The sequence below is a fragment of the Canis aureus genome, chromosome 27, assembly GCF_053574225.1.
Source record: "Canis aureus isolate CA01 chromosome 27, VMU_Caureus_v.1.0, whole genome shotgun sequence".
Lineage (NCBI taxonomy): Eukaryota > Metazoa > Chordata > Mammalia > Carnivora > Canidae > Canis > Canis aureus.
The window spans coordinates 23202885-23219633 of record NC_135637.1 but is presented as its reverse complement, the minus strand read 5'-3'; the positions used below and the strand labels follow the sequence as shown (position 1 = coordinate 23219633).

Here is a 16749-nt window from a genome sequence, read left to right as displayed (position 1 = left end):
ACTTTGCTAAGGGCAAAAGGCAGTCTTAGCCTGACCCCCAGGATCCTTTAAGTCTACTTTAACATAAAAAAAAAAAAATCCTTTAGAAATTTCCTTTATCTCTATCCCCCAAGATACATTTTGGCAATCATCCCCCAAGCACATGGCCCACCGATATACATTTGAAGGGTCTCATGGCTCAGGTTTTATTAGACGGTAATAAGTGACCTTTTCCCAGCAACAGCTAGCCCCCTCAAGGTCCTGGAAACCTTGTTTCCAAAATTCCTTAGAGAGTACGCTATCCTCAAACCCCTCCCAACTCCCAGGTATATAATCAGCCACCCCTCACAGGCCTCGGGCAGCAGCTCTTCCTGCCCACGGGTCCTGTCCCCGTGCTTTAATAAAAACACCATTTTGCACCAAAGACATCTCAAGAATTCTTTCTTGGTTGTCGACTCCAGACTTCACCCCACCGGACCTCACCTATATTCCAAAACTTCATCAAAGGGTGCTGGTATTAGGGTATTCAATATTCCTGCCTTATTCTCTTTATTTTGTGTTCTCCAAAGACTAGTGCTCCAATCTTTCTGGAGGTTGTGCACAGCGCTGTGCTCGTAGCAGATATTTTAGGTGCTACGGACTCAGATGGCACAGGCTCCACATCCCATCCCTGGCACCCCTCTTGGTGTCTCCAAGCCTTAGTTTCCATATCCAGGAAGTGGGGTCTGACCCTTGTGGGATGGGAGGAGTGGGCTAGATCATGAAGGATCTGAATGCCATATCTGGAGATTGAGAGGGTTTCCAAGGGTAATAGGGAGCCACAACAGAATGAGAAACAGTTGAGTGAGGTGAGGTGAAGTGCTGGTATTGCATTTCAATAACCCGCTTCTGCACTGCAGCCAGTATGCGACAGGACATTGGCCTGGGACGGAGCTTTCCTACCTGCTCCAGCTGCTTGATGGTGTTTTCTTGCTGGTTCTGGATTTTCTGTTGCTCGAGGGCACTGGATTCCAGTTTCCAGAGCCTGTCCTTCAAGCCAGCGACGCAGTTTTCTCCCAGAGAGGACAATCCCAACAGCTCCTGCTTATGGGCCTGCAGCATCTCCACCTCCTGCTTCAGCTGCGAGGTTTCCTGTTCCTTTTGCTACAGAGATAAAGGGGGTGGGGATCTGGAGTCTCATGACCACACATCCCCACCCACCGGGGCACAATATGCCATCTCTGCCTCAGGCTGGAAGCCGGGCAGGACACCCTTTGGGGCACCAAGGCCTGGGCCCTGGGACAGCTCACACAAGCAGGAGTGGAGGGCTGCCCCCATAGTTAGACCTCAAAACATGCCCATTTGTAAGCCGTGTATCCATCTGCCAAGGCGAGGATTGAGACATGGGGGCAGTGAGGCAAGGTGTCTAGAAATGACTCACCCAGGTTAGAAAGTCAGCTCCAAGGTCAAAGAACTTTGGGCTAGACCAAGAAAAACTGCTGAATGCCTGGCTGAGAGCTTTCTTGCAGTGGGAGTGGGGGGTGGGTGGCGGGCGGGGTAAGCAGGGAGCCACAGAAGGGTAAGGAGCAACTGAGTAAAGTGCCCACATAGTATTTTAATAAAATCTCTCTGCACCAGAGCCTGCATGGGACAGAGCGTTGCCCCTAGATGGGGTGACAGCTAACTCATTCTTTGCCCAGCCTCTCCTACCTCCCAGGTGGGCACCTTGAAAGAGCTAGGAAGATCTGATTATCAATCTTCCAACTACTGTTTGTTGTATCAAGGCACCCTGGGACCCAGGACTCCAGCTGGCTGACAGACCTGCATGCCCGCTCCCCACCCTCCACCCAGAGTTCTCTCCCTGTCACTGTCTACCTCAGATGCCCGGGCGGGGAGGGGGGTCGTGGAAGCCAGCAGCTAAGAGCCAAGAGGGCTCCATGCACCCTCCCTTACCTTCAACTGCTGCTGAAGCTGGCCTAGTTCCCACCGGACGCTGGTGTTCTCCTGGGTCACTTTCTCTCGAAGGCCCTTCTCAAACACAGACTCCCCTAGGGCCTGGGCCAGCTGCATATCAAACCTGTTCAAGCAGAGCACATGTCACGGCACTGGGGTGGGGGCCCCTGGGGCAGGAGCAGATAAGACTGGACACAGGCATTTAGCTTTCCGGGAACCAGGAGAGAGGGGGCAGAGAGAGATGGGAGGTTTCACTTGGTGCTTGTAGATGAGGTTGTGGATGGACGGTAGGAATCTGGAACACCAGAGAGCAATTTTTTAGGGTTTATATAGAGTTCCCACAAAAATAATGGAGTCTTACATAAAACATGATAAAATACATAGGTGAAAACAAGAGTAGAATAAAACTATATACAGACACAGGAAAGGAATTAAGAAACATATAGAATGATAGAAAAATTTCATCTATCTGGTTTGCCCATATAAGCTAATGCTCCTTAAATCCAAAGCCCAGTTTGGGTGTCTAATGTTGGTTGATCAGTGAAGGAATGAAAGCATATATCTGCACAAACAAGGCATATTCTATGTTTCATCTCCTACATGATATCAGCTGGCTCCCACGCTCATAAGCCATATTAGAGCAGAGTAACTTTTGATAAGAGGATGGACATTAGTACATTCAGTCTTGTCTTCATTTGTTTCCCCAGGGAAAACCACAGAGACTAGACAGTCATTTTGGGGACTGTTCCGGGAATTAGGAAATGCCTCGTTTGGGGCCCAACTGCCCCTCCATGAGGGTGCCTGCTGTGTGAGAAGCACTTTCTGGGCTTGGACATCATACCATGAAGTTGTCTTCCTCTTATATCCCTATCACACATGAGGAGACCAGTAGAGGAGGCTGTGCCAAGCCTCAGTAAGATGTGACCTTGGTAACTTGCCCTTGACCCACACGGAAAGTCCCACTGCTCCAGGGAACTTGGTGTGGTCAGAAAAGATGAACTAAGCATGGGCTTTGGGCACTGGTGAGAAGAAAGTCTCCCTTGTTACAAGGCTATCCAATGTATCTTAACAGTAGATAGTCCTTCAAAGCCTCAGACTCCAGAGAAAGCCATTAGGCATCACATGAGGGAGTCTGCCTGTTGGAAGAGCCAGGAGCTTTCTGATTGGCTGTTGGTGACATCACTCAGGAGGTGCCACTGGCCCCCTGGAAAGGGAAACATTGTGAGGGTGATAGTGCTCTGGAGTCCCAATCGGCCGGGGCTCTGCACTGGGGTCCTTGTAGTCCTTGTACCGCCTTCAGTAAGAAACAGGTAATGATGTCCATTTTACAGAAGAGGAAGTGAAGCTCAGGGAGGCAGAGTGATTCAGTCCCAAATGCCAAAGTGGTGGAAGTGGGCTGGCATCCAGCTCCCCTGCTATCTTAGCTAGCCCTCCATCTAATTGGGACAGGTGGGGGCAGACAGTAGGGGCCAGACAATGACCGGTTTCCAAGAAGTCCCTGACCTAGCAGGCCCCTGATGCCAAAGGGTGGCTCCTACAGACTCTAACTTCTAGGATGTCCTGACCAACCAACTGCCCGAGGCCAGAGGGATTGACACGCATGCCTCACCCCACCCGAAGCAGGCCTGCAGTCTAACCTCCAGTGAGTGTGGGAGTCAGTGAGCCCAGCATGGGCCTCATCCCAGCGAAGCAGGCTGGGAGTTCCATCGGTTCTCGGAACTGAGCTCTGTGACCCATGCAATAACCGTGGCAACAGGAAGCCAAACCTGTTGGAACCACTTCAGGCCATTGTGAACTTAGAAGCCAGGGAGCTCTACAGGCATGGAGACATCAGTCCATCCAGGGCCCAGAAAACTGAGGAGGTGGCTACATCTATACTTTGATTAGACTTAGAGAGATATGAGGAAGTGACCCTCATTTCCAGATCCTTCCTTCCCTCAAGACAGTCATTTTACCTGAGTTCCCATTATTAGAGCAAGGCTTCCCTGCTCAAATGCTGGTCCACCCAGAAAGATAACGGCTGCCATTTGCAATGAGCTTCAAAACATGAACTAACTTCTGCCAGGAGATGGTACAGGGATGGGAAGTATCACAGGATAGGTAAGTCTTAGGGGAGGGGAAAGCAACGTTAAATATGAAGAAATGGGACTTTCCCATGGGAGCCCAATAGGGAGGTTCTTGAGTGCCTGGAAAGGAGGATTTTGCCAAGGGGTGTCAGGGAACGACCAGAGAGATGGAAGTTTCTGGTGGCATAAACTCCATGGACAGCCTCTATTCCCATCAGAGAGTGGAAATCCTCCATATAACCCCTCAGAGCAGGAGGAGAGGGGGACACCTGGGTGGCTCAGGTGGTTTAGCATCTGCCTTTGGCTCAGGTCTGGATCTCAAGGGTCCTGGGATTGAGCCCCACATCTGGCTCTTTGCTCCCAGGAGGGAGTCTGCTTCTCCCTCTCCCTCTGCCCCTGCCCCAGCTCATTCTCTCTCTCTCTCAAATAAATAAATAACATCTCAAAAAAAAAAAAAAAAAGAATAGGAGCAGAATCCACAGATGACAGCCAAGACTGTCATAGCTGGCAGAAACTCCAGAGGAGGCTGGAGTCCCCACCTCTGGGTTTACAGAGGGGTTCTCTAGGGGCTTTTCTCAACAATAAGTCCAAGAACTCCTCCAGAACCTCAGTCTCTCTCTGGCCCAGAGAGGTGGCATCATTTGACAAGCTCACACAGGAAATGGCCAAGGTATAACCAAGCCATCTTCCCCACTGCAAGGACAAGGTTCATCCGGAGTCCCCAGGAAGGTGGAAAAGAAAACAGAGTCAAATATTAATAAAAGATTAAAGAAACCTCTCTCATTTGGGGAGTGCATGCTAACAACCCCCAAGGATCTTTTTTTTTCACACGAGGAAGCCAGCCCAGAAAAGCTCAAAGTGAGACATACAATATTTAATTACGCAGACCCAGTTCAAAATCTATGCCACGCCCATGGAAATATAATTCAGCTTGCCACCTCTTGCACATCTTGTAACATTTTTCTGTACTGTTATCCCAGACTGTCTAAAAGAGGCTGTATCTCATCTCTTTATCTCCTCTAAGTCTCCACTGGACATCATCTGATTCAAAAGGGGACCCCTACACACCACTAACCTCACCAAACAAGGTGAAGAGCTTCCAACCCAGGGTGGCCAGGGTGGCCAGGGATAAATCAGCACAGGTGCTAAATAAGGTTTTGCATATGGAAGTTTCTGGGTCCCAGTCTAGGCTCCACCATTTGAGGAGCATGGGAACCAGAGTGCAGCTTCAAGACTGGCTTCTTGGGGTGCCTGGATGGCTCAGTGGCTGAGCATCTGCCTTTCAGTCAGATCATGATCCCTGGGTACTGGGATTGAGTCCTGAATAGGGCTCCCCACAGGAAGACTGCATCTGCCTCTGTGTCTCTGCCTCTCTCTGTGTGTCTCTCATGAATAAATAAATAAAATCTTTAAAAAGACTGGCTTCTTGTTCATCCATCCATCCATCCATCTGTGCTAGAACTGCTCACATGATCTGAGAGGCCTAAGCCCAAATGCAAAGGGCGGTGAGTAGATCTTTGGCCTCCCCCTTCTGTGGCCCACTGGGTCTACCAACAATATCATTAAGTCCTCACTGCTATGTGGTGTTCTCAACCCCCACCTGAGGCTAAGAAACTGAGGCACAGGGAGTTGAATAACTCATCCAAGGTCATACAGCTAGAAAAAGGCACAGTGAGGTCTCGAGCTGGGGTGGTTTGACATCAGCGCTTGCTTCCCCAACCACTGCGCTAGGGTGTCCCTGCCCTCCATCACCAAGTCTTCCCTCGATAAATGAGGATCCCTGGGGCCCAGAGAGGCCAAGAAAGTTCCCCAAGGTCACATGGTCAACTGATTGGATAACCGGTAAGAATCGCTTCTTGCTGTACACTTAGGGGGAACCTTCTGGGAATGAGGTGTGAGGGGTGGAGAGGAAAATACATGACCAAACAAGCAGGTTATGCCCTGTGGATGAGTGGGCCTGACAGAAGTTGGGGGGCTGAGGAGGAGAACCCAGATGCCCCAGAAGACAACCACTATTCCCCACCGCCCATTGGTACCAACACAGCCCATCCTGCAGCCCAGGTAATTGGTGGGAAATGCAACTTACTTCTTCTGCTTCTTCTCAAGCTCATGATTCCGGCTTTGCTGGTTCTCCAGCTGGAGGCGGGTGTCCTCCAGGTCACAGGTTAGATAGTGGCACTTCCTCTTCAGCTGGTGGGTCATCCTCTTGGCCTCCTCGTAAGCACTCTGCAGCTCCCCAAACTGTGGGAGTCACAGAATGAATCATCCTGCTCTGATCGGGCTTTCTGCCTTTTATTTCAAGCAGCTGCCAGCCCTAAGGTGAGTGTGGTGGACAGAGAACAGGTGCTGAAACCAGAGAGACCCTGACTTGACCGCTTTCTGCTTGTGTCACCTCAAGGAAGGGACTTCTGCTAGGGGGAGCCAAGGGTGAGTCCATCAGTCTCTTGGCATTGTTTCTTATTTGCCTCAATAATAACCCTGCCAAGGCGCCCAGAGGTTCTTTAGGTGCCCTGCCTCCACATGACAGCCCTGTGGGTCCCGTGTATTTAATACCCCCAATGGTGGGCAGACTCTCAGAGCCTTGTGGGGACCAGCCATGGCACACCTCGAAGACATGCCCAGGAAACCCATGAGACAGGCTCTAAAGGTCAGAGCCATCGATGGCACATTCGATGGGCCTGATGGCACAGGGATACACATAACCGTAAACAGAAAAGCCAAGCCTCTTGCCTCTTCTTCAAGGAAAAACCTTCCCAAATGTCCTAGTTTAAATCTGGGAGAGAGGACAAGTCAGCACACTTGCTTTGAAGAAATGGCCTCATTAAAGAATTTCTTTAAATAAGCAAAACTCTGAGTTAATGAAGCCTGTAATTCTAAATTCAGTATTTGAAGGCAAATGGGATGTTTTCTTATATTCCGCAGCTCAGAAAAGGTTGCAGCCTTATTACTTTTTAATGCAGCATGAATAGCCCCCCTTCCTTGGGGAAACTAACCCGCCTTTGTAATTTGTTACTAAAGAACTGTGCTATTTCCTTGCAGTTGGGTTTATCTACAGCTCAAGATGCTTTTGAGGATCACAGTACAGTGTCTGGGTTGGAAGTGACCACTGAAACCGTAGGAGGATCCTGAGCTTACTTCCATTGTTTATAAAACCCCACGTGAGCTCACCCTGTCCCTCCTCTGCATGTGGTCACACAGTGCTTTTCTCTCACAGTGAGGAGGTATACACAATGGTAGGACAGGCAAATATGACCTCAGTTCTCAAGGTGCTCACCACGAATGGCGGTGGTGGAGAGACCAGGAAGTGCAGATAATTATAATGCATCACCATGAGGTTTATACTTGGGGACACAATTCAGGAGCACCCAACCAGTCTGTAACAGGGGAAACATCCTGGAGGGAAAGATATGTAAGCTCAGATCTTAAGAATAGTTGGAAGTATTCAGGTCGGGGGGAGAGAGTATTCTAAGAAAAGGAAACAGTATGTACAAAGGCCCAGATGTGAGGAAGACTAAGGTACTGCAAGGGAATAGGATAGAGAGCTCAGAAATATAGATATTTGATCTTTCCACAAAGGGGTAAAGGTGATACAATGAGCAAAATAGTCTTTTCCACAAATGATGCTGGGACAACTGGTCATCCATGTGCAAAAAAAAAAAAAAAAAAAAAAAAAATCTTGACACAGAGCTTACATCTTCACAGAAATTAACTCAAAATGGATCACAGACCTAAATGTAAAATGCAAAACTATAAAGCTCCTAGAAGATAATGTAGGAGAAAACCTACATGACCTTGGGTTTGGCGATGACTTTTTAGAAATATACTAAAGGCATGACCCATGAAAAAAAGAGTTTGTAAGCTGGACTTCATTAAAATTTAAATTTTTCTGCCCCATAAAAGACATTATCAAGAAAATGAAAAAGACAGGGGTGCCTGGGTGGCTCAGTTGGTTAAGCATCCATCTGCCTTCAGCTCAGATCATGATCCCAGGGTCCTGGGATCAAGCCCCATATTGGGCTCCCTGCTCAGTGAGAAAGGAGCCTGCTTCTCTCTCTTTCTCAGTGAGAAAGGAGCCTTCTTCTTTCCGCACTCCCTGCTTGTGCTTTCTCTTGCTCTTTCTCAAATAAATACCTTAAAAAAAGAAGAATGAATAGACAAGCCATGGACTGGGAGAAAACTTTCCCAAAAAACATATCGGATGGAGGACTATTATCCAAAATATACAAAGAACACTGAAAACCCAACAAGAAAACAACTCAATTAAAAAATGGGTCAAAGACTTTAAAAGACAATTTGCCAAAGAAAAAAATGAATAAGCATATGAAAATGCACTCCACATCCTATGGCATCAGGGAATTGAGAATTAAAACAATAAGACACCACCACCCACCTATGAGAATGGCCAAAATCTGGAATGCACATGAAAACAAATGCTACTAAAGATACGAAGCAACGGGAGCTCTCTCGCTCACTGCTGGCAAAAATGCAAAATGGGACAGCCACTTTGGGAGACAGTTTGGCAGTATCTTCCAAAACTGAACACACTCTTACCATATGACCCAGTAATTGTTCTCCGTGGCATTGACCCAGAGGAGTTGAAAGTTTACGTCCTCATAAAAACCTGCACATGGATGTTTATTTCAGCTTTACTCACAATTGCCCAAACATGGAAGCAACCAAGATGTGCTTCAGTAGGTAAGTGGATATACTGTTGTCCATCCAGGCCATGGATTACTATTCAGCACTCAAAAGAAATGAGCTATCAGGCCATGAAAAGATGTGGAGGTAACTTTAATGCATATGACCAATTGAAAGAAGCCAATCTGAAAAGACGACATACTGTATGATTCCAACTATATGACATTCTGGAAAAGGCGAAAGCATGGAGGGATGAACTGTTGAAGCAGAGAAGATTTTTAGGGTAGCAAAACTACTCCATAAAACTACAGTGGAGGATTCACATCATCGTACATTCGTCTAAACTCACAGAATGTACAACAACAAGAGTGAACCCTACTGCAAATTCTGGACTTTGCATGATGATGATGTGTTGTTAACACAGGTTCATCCATTGTATCAAGGTGGTCACTCTGGTTGGGGGGAGTTGACAATGAGGGAGGCTGTGCATGTGTAGCCTAAGCAGGTGATGTTTGGGAAAGTACTTTCCTCTCTTTGCAGTGAGCTTTAAACAGGTGAGTATGGTTGAATTCAGTGTGCTAGAGCCATGCTGAGAGCTGATCCTCTTCCCAACTCCACACCCAAGGATATCACAGTAGTAGGTTGAGATCGGCCCTGGTGGAAATATTTACACCATGGAAATTGGCAATTGGCAGATGCTAGACAGTTGGAGTGCAAGCCGGCTAGAATATAGACTAGGAGGAGTTGGAGATGACACAAAACAGGCGAAGAGGTCACGCTATCCTACCTTCATCTAAAAAACCCTAGATATGAATATTTGCGTAATGTCCAGCTGCACTTTCAAGAAAGGAAGGGAAATTTAGGGATATCCAAAATGCAAAGGACACAAAACAAAGGCAATCACGATAGAGGCTGACACTCTGGCAGCCAGGGTGGGAGAGAAGAGGAGAAGCTGAAAGATCCAGAAATATCACTAAGGAAAACGGCTGTGTTTGAATGCCCTGTTGGAGACAAGGAACAAAGCCTTGGGACCATGGAAAGTGGGGTTTGGAATGAAGTTCCTTGCATCAAGTCAGGACCCTCAAAGAGCTGCACCTTGGGGTGAGGGGACAGGAGAAGCTCCACCCACCGGCCTGGAAGGAGGTCAGAAAGCCTGGCGCCACTCTGGCTCTGGGTGGGGGAGGACACATTCCCATAAGAAATCAAAACTCCAGGCCTGTGCCTCCAGGTTTAGATCTTGAAACTGGCACTTTGCACCTGCTACAAGTTGCAAGAGTCTGCAATGGAGAGAATTTTGCATCATCTCAGGGGCTGGTGCAGAAGACAGTGCAAAAGTGCTCCTTCTAGAGAAATACACTGCAACTCTATAAACACAGGGCTGCCGGGAACATCAATACCATGTTTTTTAAAATTGAAAAGTAAGAGCAACTGACACAAAAATAACTAAGTACACACAAGATTCACCCTAAGAGTCAGAGGAAGAAACAGAAACATTCCACCATGCAGACTACCTGAGGCTTCCGTGACAGGAGTATGAGGGGCATGTTGAAGATGAGCTCACAATCAAAATTGACCAAATACTCAAGGAAATGGTCCACCATGAGAGTCAGCAACTTGCAAAATTTTGCAACTTGCAAAATCTCTTGGCGGCAATATAGCAAGTGGGTGAGGGGAGAGGCTGGAGGCAAGGAGACCAAGCAGGAGGCTGTTGCTGTGGTCTAGGTGAGAGATGGAGGTGGCAGATTCAAGGCAAAAGAGATAGATGGATCGAGGATTCTAAGAGCATAGTGCAATCATTTTATAAAGCAGAAAGATCTGAGGCCCAATACCCAAGGTTCTTTGGAATATCCAGAGTATTCTTTCCCCGGGTAGAACACCCACATGCAGACAAAATGTTTTCATCTCCCATAGTGATGAGCGTTTTTAACAACAGTGAAGGTGGAAAGACACGAAGTAAGGGTGCCCTCTTTCTCCCTCCCTAGGTTCGGCCGATGTACAGTGCTGCTAAGAACCTGCCCAATCTGACACTCTGGGGACCCAGGCTAGCTACAACCTCTTACCTTCTGTTCCACCTCTTTCCTGGATGTCAGCTCTGAGTCCAACCTCTCCTCGAACTGCTGTAGACGCTTCCTGAGGAACTCATTCTCCATCTGAGCACAGTCAAAGCGCATTTGCCATTCGTCTGCTATTTAACAAAGTCGGGGGGAGGGAGGGGGCAGCAGAAGGGTAGGCTAGGTGAATGAGGGTGGTTCTCTCACACTTTCTCAGCTCTCTGCACACAATTTCACAATAGAGAGTACCTGAGGCCTGACCTTGGACTTCAGGGTAAGAAATTCTGCTTTAAGTCCAAGTTAAAAAAAAAACAAAAAAAACAAAATATTTCTGCCAGGCAGCCTGTTCTGTCCACCTCTAGTTGTCTAAAGTTATTGACTGCTCACTATTTTAAGCTTGGTTGCTTTATACTGCTCAATTTCTCTATAACCATACATATACTTTTCTTTTTCCAAGGAAATCCATAACCCTTGAGGTCAAGAGAGCTGTTTTTATCATTTGTAGATCCTCAACACACTCTAGAAGCATCCCCTACACACAGAAGTTTCCTCCATATGTGTTGATACAAGCTCACCAACTGGAATCATCTTACTGGCCAACCACAATGGGTGACAGTATGTAAGCTTTTACTGCTGGTTAAATTAACAAATAAATCAATGAACAATAATTAAAGGGTCTACTGAATGTGTAGCAACAGAGACATTGATTCCAAGATATCTCTATGAGATAACAGAACAATCCCTTGTTTCAGTACAAATATTAAAAAAAATCACTTGCTGGTGTGCTGAAAACTATTTGACTGTATAGAATAGGCCAGACCAGGTTATGATGTCTTCAGATAATCTGAGTAATAGAGTAACGTCCCTTAAGGTAATGGAGCTGTGGGAAACATTCCACATATGGATAGCTGAAGATAGAGACCACCCACTTCATTCATCTTTCCATCCATCCATACATCCATACATCCATCCATACATATCTCTATCCATCTGTCTCTCCATCCATCCATCCAGCCATCTCTCCATCCACCCATCATACATTGTTCTATCTACCATACACTGGAATGCCCACTGAGCACATTACTCCATACCAGGCACAAGGGATATCGAAACAAATAAGAAACCACTCTATCTTCCAGCAGAATCTAGTAGAGGAGACAAATATACAAAAAGACAGTTACAACCTAGCATGATCAGAGCTCTCATAAAGGAAGCTTACAGGAATCCAGATGAGAATTCAAATTCATAAAAGCAGCAAATGTTTTTGCTCATGATTGTATCTGCAGGACTTACTACAATGCCTAGCATATCATATATGCTTCATAACTTCCACTGGATAGGTGGATGGTTGGATGGATGGATGGAAGGACCAGATGGGTGGTTTTTAGGACAGGCATATGTATATATGTATTGATGGACGGATGAGTTTCCACCAAGGTAATAACATCATGGAAGAAAAAGAATTCTATCTCCTTTCCAGGAAAAAAAAAAAAAAGAAAGAAACCTTAAATGCACCTGCAAAAGGAAGAGAAAACAAAAAGCATTTGTAGCAGCTGTACGTGTGCTCTGTTCTATGATGTGCCACAGAGCAAGAGGTATGAGTGGTCAACATGAGCAGATGAGGAAACCATTCTCCATTCTTCGAGGCTGATTTCCACCACCAGTGCCCATTCCGGGGGCAGGGGGCATTCTTAATCAGTACATATAATTCAGCCCTTCGTTAGCCATTTTTTCCTGTATTTATCTGACCTCCCCATGTCTACTTCAAATTTCTCGAGAGCAGGGCCCAACTAAAATTCTTCCAAAACCCCCTCCTCCTGGTGGCCTGCTCAGTGCTGGCTGCACACCATGAAAGGTCCTCTCCAAATACTTAACCATGCATGGTGGAAAAACAGCTATGTTCTTAATAATTGATACTCCAGCTTGATCCATTGAGGAGGTTAGGGTGGCATTGCTCTGGTGTGATTAAAGTGTTTTATGGCTCCTTTCAACTTTCCTATATTTTAGAAATTTTCTATACTGAGTATGTATTGCTTTCATAATGAAAAACAAAATATTTGTGGATTTGGCTTCCTGGAATGAGCATCCAGGCCTGAGAGCCTATATAGCATTGTGACTAATGGGCTCATGAGCTAAGTACAACCCCCCTCCCTTTCAGTTCCCAGATCTTCCCATAGAAAACAAACTGGGAAATAAATCACAGTTAGGATGGAATTGGGGCTGATGCTCTTCTGAGGAAACTGTGCTGTCCCACCTCCCAGGTCCAAGCAAACCCATTTCCCACTCCCTGATTGCACCCTACTTGTTGGGTGTCACGTATCAGAGAATCCCCCAGCTCCCCTGGTAAGTGCCTGCCCTGGAGGGAGCCAGGATGAGAGGAAGCAAGAGCAGAGTGAAAAGCAAATGCACTTTGCCTCTTCACCGCCTCCTGACCTCTGTTCCTCTGAGTGTCCCTGACGTTTCTAGGGCATAAATCCTCTGGGGGCACCGACAGAATGATGTCAATGTTTTATAAAAGCTGACAGACACGCTAGGCATCCTTCTCACCTGACTCATTTAGACTGGAGAGAGGAATTGACAGAGATGTCACCATGCCCACTGAGCCATGAGATGTGAGTCTCCAGGCAACCATGGAAGCCGAGCACCACCCGAAAGCCCTGGCTCTGCTGAGTACACCTATTGCTGGGCAGTTCAGGGGCCTCACCTTCTCTCCAATGACGGCTGAGCACCTGACACCACTTTGAAATTGGGATAGTAGTAGTTCTTGCTCCATAGTTTACAAACACAGATAGTGACCCACTATTAACAGTATTAATAATAACAATAAAGCAGCCATGCCCATGGCTAACCACTTTTCCACTAATCACCTATGACTACATCCATTTGAAAGATGAGCAAACCGAGGTACACATTTCTTTGCCCAAAGTCACCCACCTCATGAGAGACGGAGTCTAGATTCAGATCCAGAGAGGCAATTTCATCAATTCTACTTTTAACTACTGAAATGCCTTGCTCAAAATTTATATTAAAAATATTCATATAAGGGCACCTGAGTGGCTCAGTTGGTGAGTGTCTGCCTTTGGCTCAGGGTGTGGTCCTGGGGTCCTGGGATTGAGTCCCACATCAGGCTCCCTGTAGGGAGCCTGCTTCTCCCTCTGCCTATGTCTCTGCCTCTCTTTCTGTGTCTCTCAGTAATAAATAAATAAATTTTTTTAAAAAAAATTCATATAATTAGGGCAGCCCGGGTGGCTCAGCAGTTTAGCGCCACCTTCGGCCCAGGGTCTGATCCTGGAGACTCAGGATCGAGTCACACATGGGGCTCCCTGCATGGAGGCTGCTTCTCCCCCTATCTGTGTCTCTGCCTCTCTGTGTGTCTCTCATGAATAAATAAATAAAATATTTAAAAGAATTCATATAATTATAAAGGTGCCTTGTCATAGAGCCATTTTTTTTAATCATTCTTTGCATTATTACTAAACTGTACCTGTCTAATTTTGATAATTTACTGTTTGGGATATTGTCGGGTTCTTTGTTTCAGGCCTGCACTAGATAGGAAGTTCCAGGAGGATGGTGGGGCCAGGTCTGCTGGCTCTGCCAAAGCGTCAGCCCCTAAGGCAGTGTCTAGAGCATAGGAAGTGCTCAGTGTGTATGAATGAATGAATGAATGAATGAACGAATGAATGGAACAAACAGCAATTTCCACCCACAGCTAACCTCAAGGGTCCCAGTTTGCTCACCCCCTCCTGTGTGGCTCCTTCCCAAGTCACTCAGCTGAATTTTCTGCTGGGCTTCTTCCAGCTGCTTCTGTACTTCCCCCAAATTCTTCTGGACTTGCTCATACTTGCTCTGGAAGAAAGGCCTCGACGTGTCAAACTAGAGCTCCAGAGAGCCTGGGCCTGGCCATCTCCCCCGTGGCGCCTCCATAGCCAGGGACTGTCTACCCCCTGTGCAGTGTTCATCCAGGGCACCACCGAGGCCAAGCCTTAGGAAGACCCATATGCTCTCCAGGGCCTTGAACGTGGAAGTCAGTAAGCTGCACATCTGGCTTAGGCTTACTGCCCCACGTGTGAGCAGATGGGGAGGAGGGCAGGCCCAAGCACTCCCAGCCACCTTGCTCAGTCACACACACACCGCCCCCACCCAGGGAACACCCACCTTCAGTTCCTGGACCTCCCGGAAGGCACGTTGCCGCTCTGCCCTCTCACTCTCCAACACCTGGCAGGCCACATCCCCTTTGAAGTGTTCATCTGCGAGCTCAGTAGTCAAGTCAGCAATCTGGAAGGAAGAGGGTTAGAGCAGGGTCACTCGTGGGGGGCCACCAACCCTTCTTCCCCCAGGCACCCTCCACAGGACCACCCTGGGACAAATCACCAGCTCTCATAGCAAAACGACCTCTCAGGGTAATGAGGTGGTTGAGAGCGTGGATGTCAGAATTTTATTGGTCTTGCTGTGTTAGAATTCTTGGCCCAGCGCTCACCTGCCGTGTGACTTTGAACCAGGCAGGATGCCTACCTGATTCTCAGTTTTCTCAACTTTTGAGGGGGGGGGATAACTTATAGAATTGTCTTGAGAATTAAATGAGATAATCCACATACAGCTTAGCACAGTGCTGGCACACACAGTAAGTGCTCACTTTAAAAAGATGCTCTAGCAGAAACTCTCCTTACCCATCCTTCAGTGAGCCATCGTGCTGGACGGACCAACAGGCTACCCTCAGTAAGACACACAGGTGCCCACCACATAGGGGTGCTCTCAGCTAGAAAACCTCTCTATGGTTCCCCATGGTCTTCATGCCTCTATCAGGGGATAGCCATGCGCACGCAGCATCAGCTGCGTGCGCCCTATCCATTTGTGCCTGTTGCATTTCTGCCATAACTACTGATTAATTAGCTGTTACATATGCAGAAAAAAATATGATCAGGCAAGGAGATTCCATGAAAATTAGGTGGAATGCATCAGAAGAAATGAATACAGGTGAGTTGCTTCTTAAAACTCTTAAAATTCGAATTAAAATACATCTATGTTGGGCACCTGGGTGGCCAGTCAGGTTAAGTGTCTGCCTTAGGCTCAGGTCGTGATCCCAGGGTTCTAGGATCAAGCCCCATGTCGGGCTCCTCGCTCCTCAGGGAGCCTGCTTTTCCCTCAGTCTGCTTCCCTCTCTCTCTTTCTGTCTTTCATGAATAAATAAAATCCATACAGAAATTAAAATAAAATATACCTATTTTTTCAAATAGTTGCAGGTACAAAAACTATGGGGGGAAAAAACCCCAGAATTTAAAAAATTAGTTTTCTGCAATCAAACTACTCTGCCATTTGCTCTGCTTTAATGAAATCAAAACTGGAAATCACGTAGTCGTGCGTTGGGGGGATGATTTAAGAAAGGAAGAAGCGGGTCTTGAGTCAGTTGCTCATACTCTAAAAGCCGGGCATCTACCACAGAAATGCAGTGAATTCAGGAAGTCCTGTTTCGAGGCAAAAAATAAAAATGCTTATATTTTAATGAATTCCCACTCGCGCTGACTTTTTTTTTCCCATCAATGACCAACGACAGACGCCAGATGGGTCAAGGCTCCTGTGCTATTATTGTTCCAAAGTGCAGCCTTCCAGGTGCAAGGATATGCCAAAGCAAGTGAGGAAAGACACAGATAAGTGGACTGTTTATGAGTAAAGTGGCTCAGACATGACCTTACACAGAAGGATTGCACAGGAGACAGCGCCTCCCTCCATGGAGGACAGTGGTCAAGAGACAGGGAAAGAAAAAAAAAAAGGTATGGGGTTCAGGTCCAGACACAACAACTAACATATCATATGACCTGGGATAAATCTCTTCCTCTCTGGGCCTGTCCTCCCTTGAGCTAGAAAAAGCGCTGCATTTAGGTAATGCCTGTTGTCCTGTTGGCCTTCCCATCTGATGCCATTAATGTTGCAAGAAGATGTCTAAACACTTGACTCTGCCCTCAGACTCTGTGCATGACACGGAGGAGTGGCCATGGGAGTTGCCACAGATGCAAAGTGGCCCCTCCAGCATGGAATCCAGAGGCCCTCTGGAGCTAGTTGCTATCAATACCACCAGCTCACAGGTG

At 47.0% G+C, this 16749-nt stretch overlaps 1 protein-coding gene and 1 long non-coding RNA gene across 6 annotated transcripts in view; one reads left to right on the top strand and one right to left on the bottom strand.

Annotated features, from left to right (window-relative positions):
• Window positions 1-16749, bottom strand: part of MYO18B (myosin XVIIIB) — a 255491-nt gene that overhangs the window by 112329 nt on the left and 126413 nt on the right. For 3 of the 4 annotated variants that reach the window (XM_077876109.1, XM_077876111.1, XM_077876113.1), the window contains exons 26-31: window positions 14822-14941; window positions 14404-14512; window positions 10676-10800; window positions 6064-6218; window positions 1912-2035; window positions 922-1122 (exon numbers count right to left, since the gene is read on the bottom strand). In XM_077876109.1, coding sequence (XP_077732235.1) covers window positions 922-1122; window positions 1912-2035; window positions 6064-6218; window positions 10676-10800; window positions 14404-14512; window positions 14822-14941 — 834 coding nt within the window. The remainder of the gene's footprint in view (window positions 1-921; window positions 1123-1911; window positions 2036-6063; window positions 6219-10675; window positions 10801-14403; window positions 14513-14821; window positions 14942-16749) is intronic. The other variant, XM_077876110.1, reaches the window with a different exon arrangement.
• Window positions 3639-11282, top strand: LOC144300069 (uncharacterized). 2 transcript variants are annotated; one of them, XR_013366712.1, is made up of 4 exons: window positions 3639-4011; window positions 6283-6404; window positions 10598-10812; window positions 11124-11282. It is a non-coding gene; the product is annotated as an uncharacterized LOC144300069 (long non-coding RNA). The 2 variants fall into 2 exon arrangements; XR_013366711.1 differs by having other exon boundaries at window positions 3646-4011; window positions 11172-11282.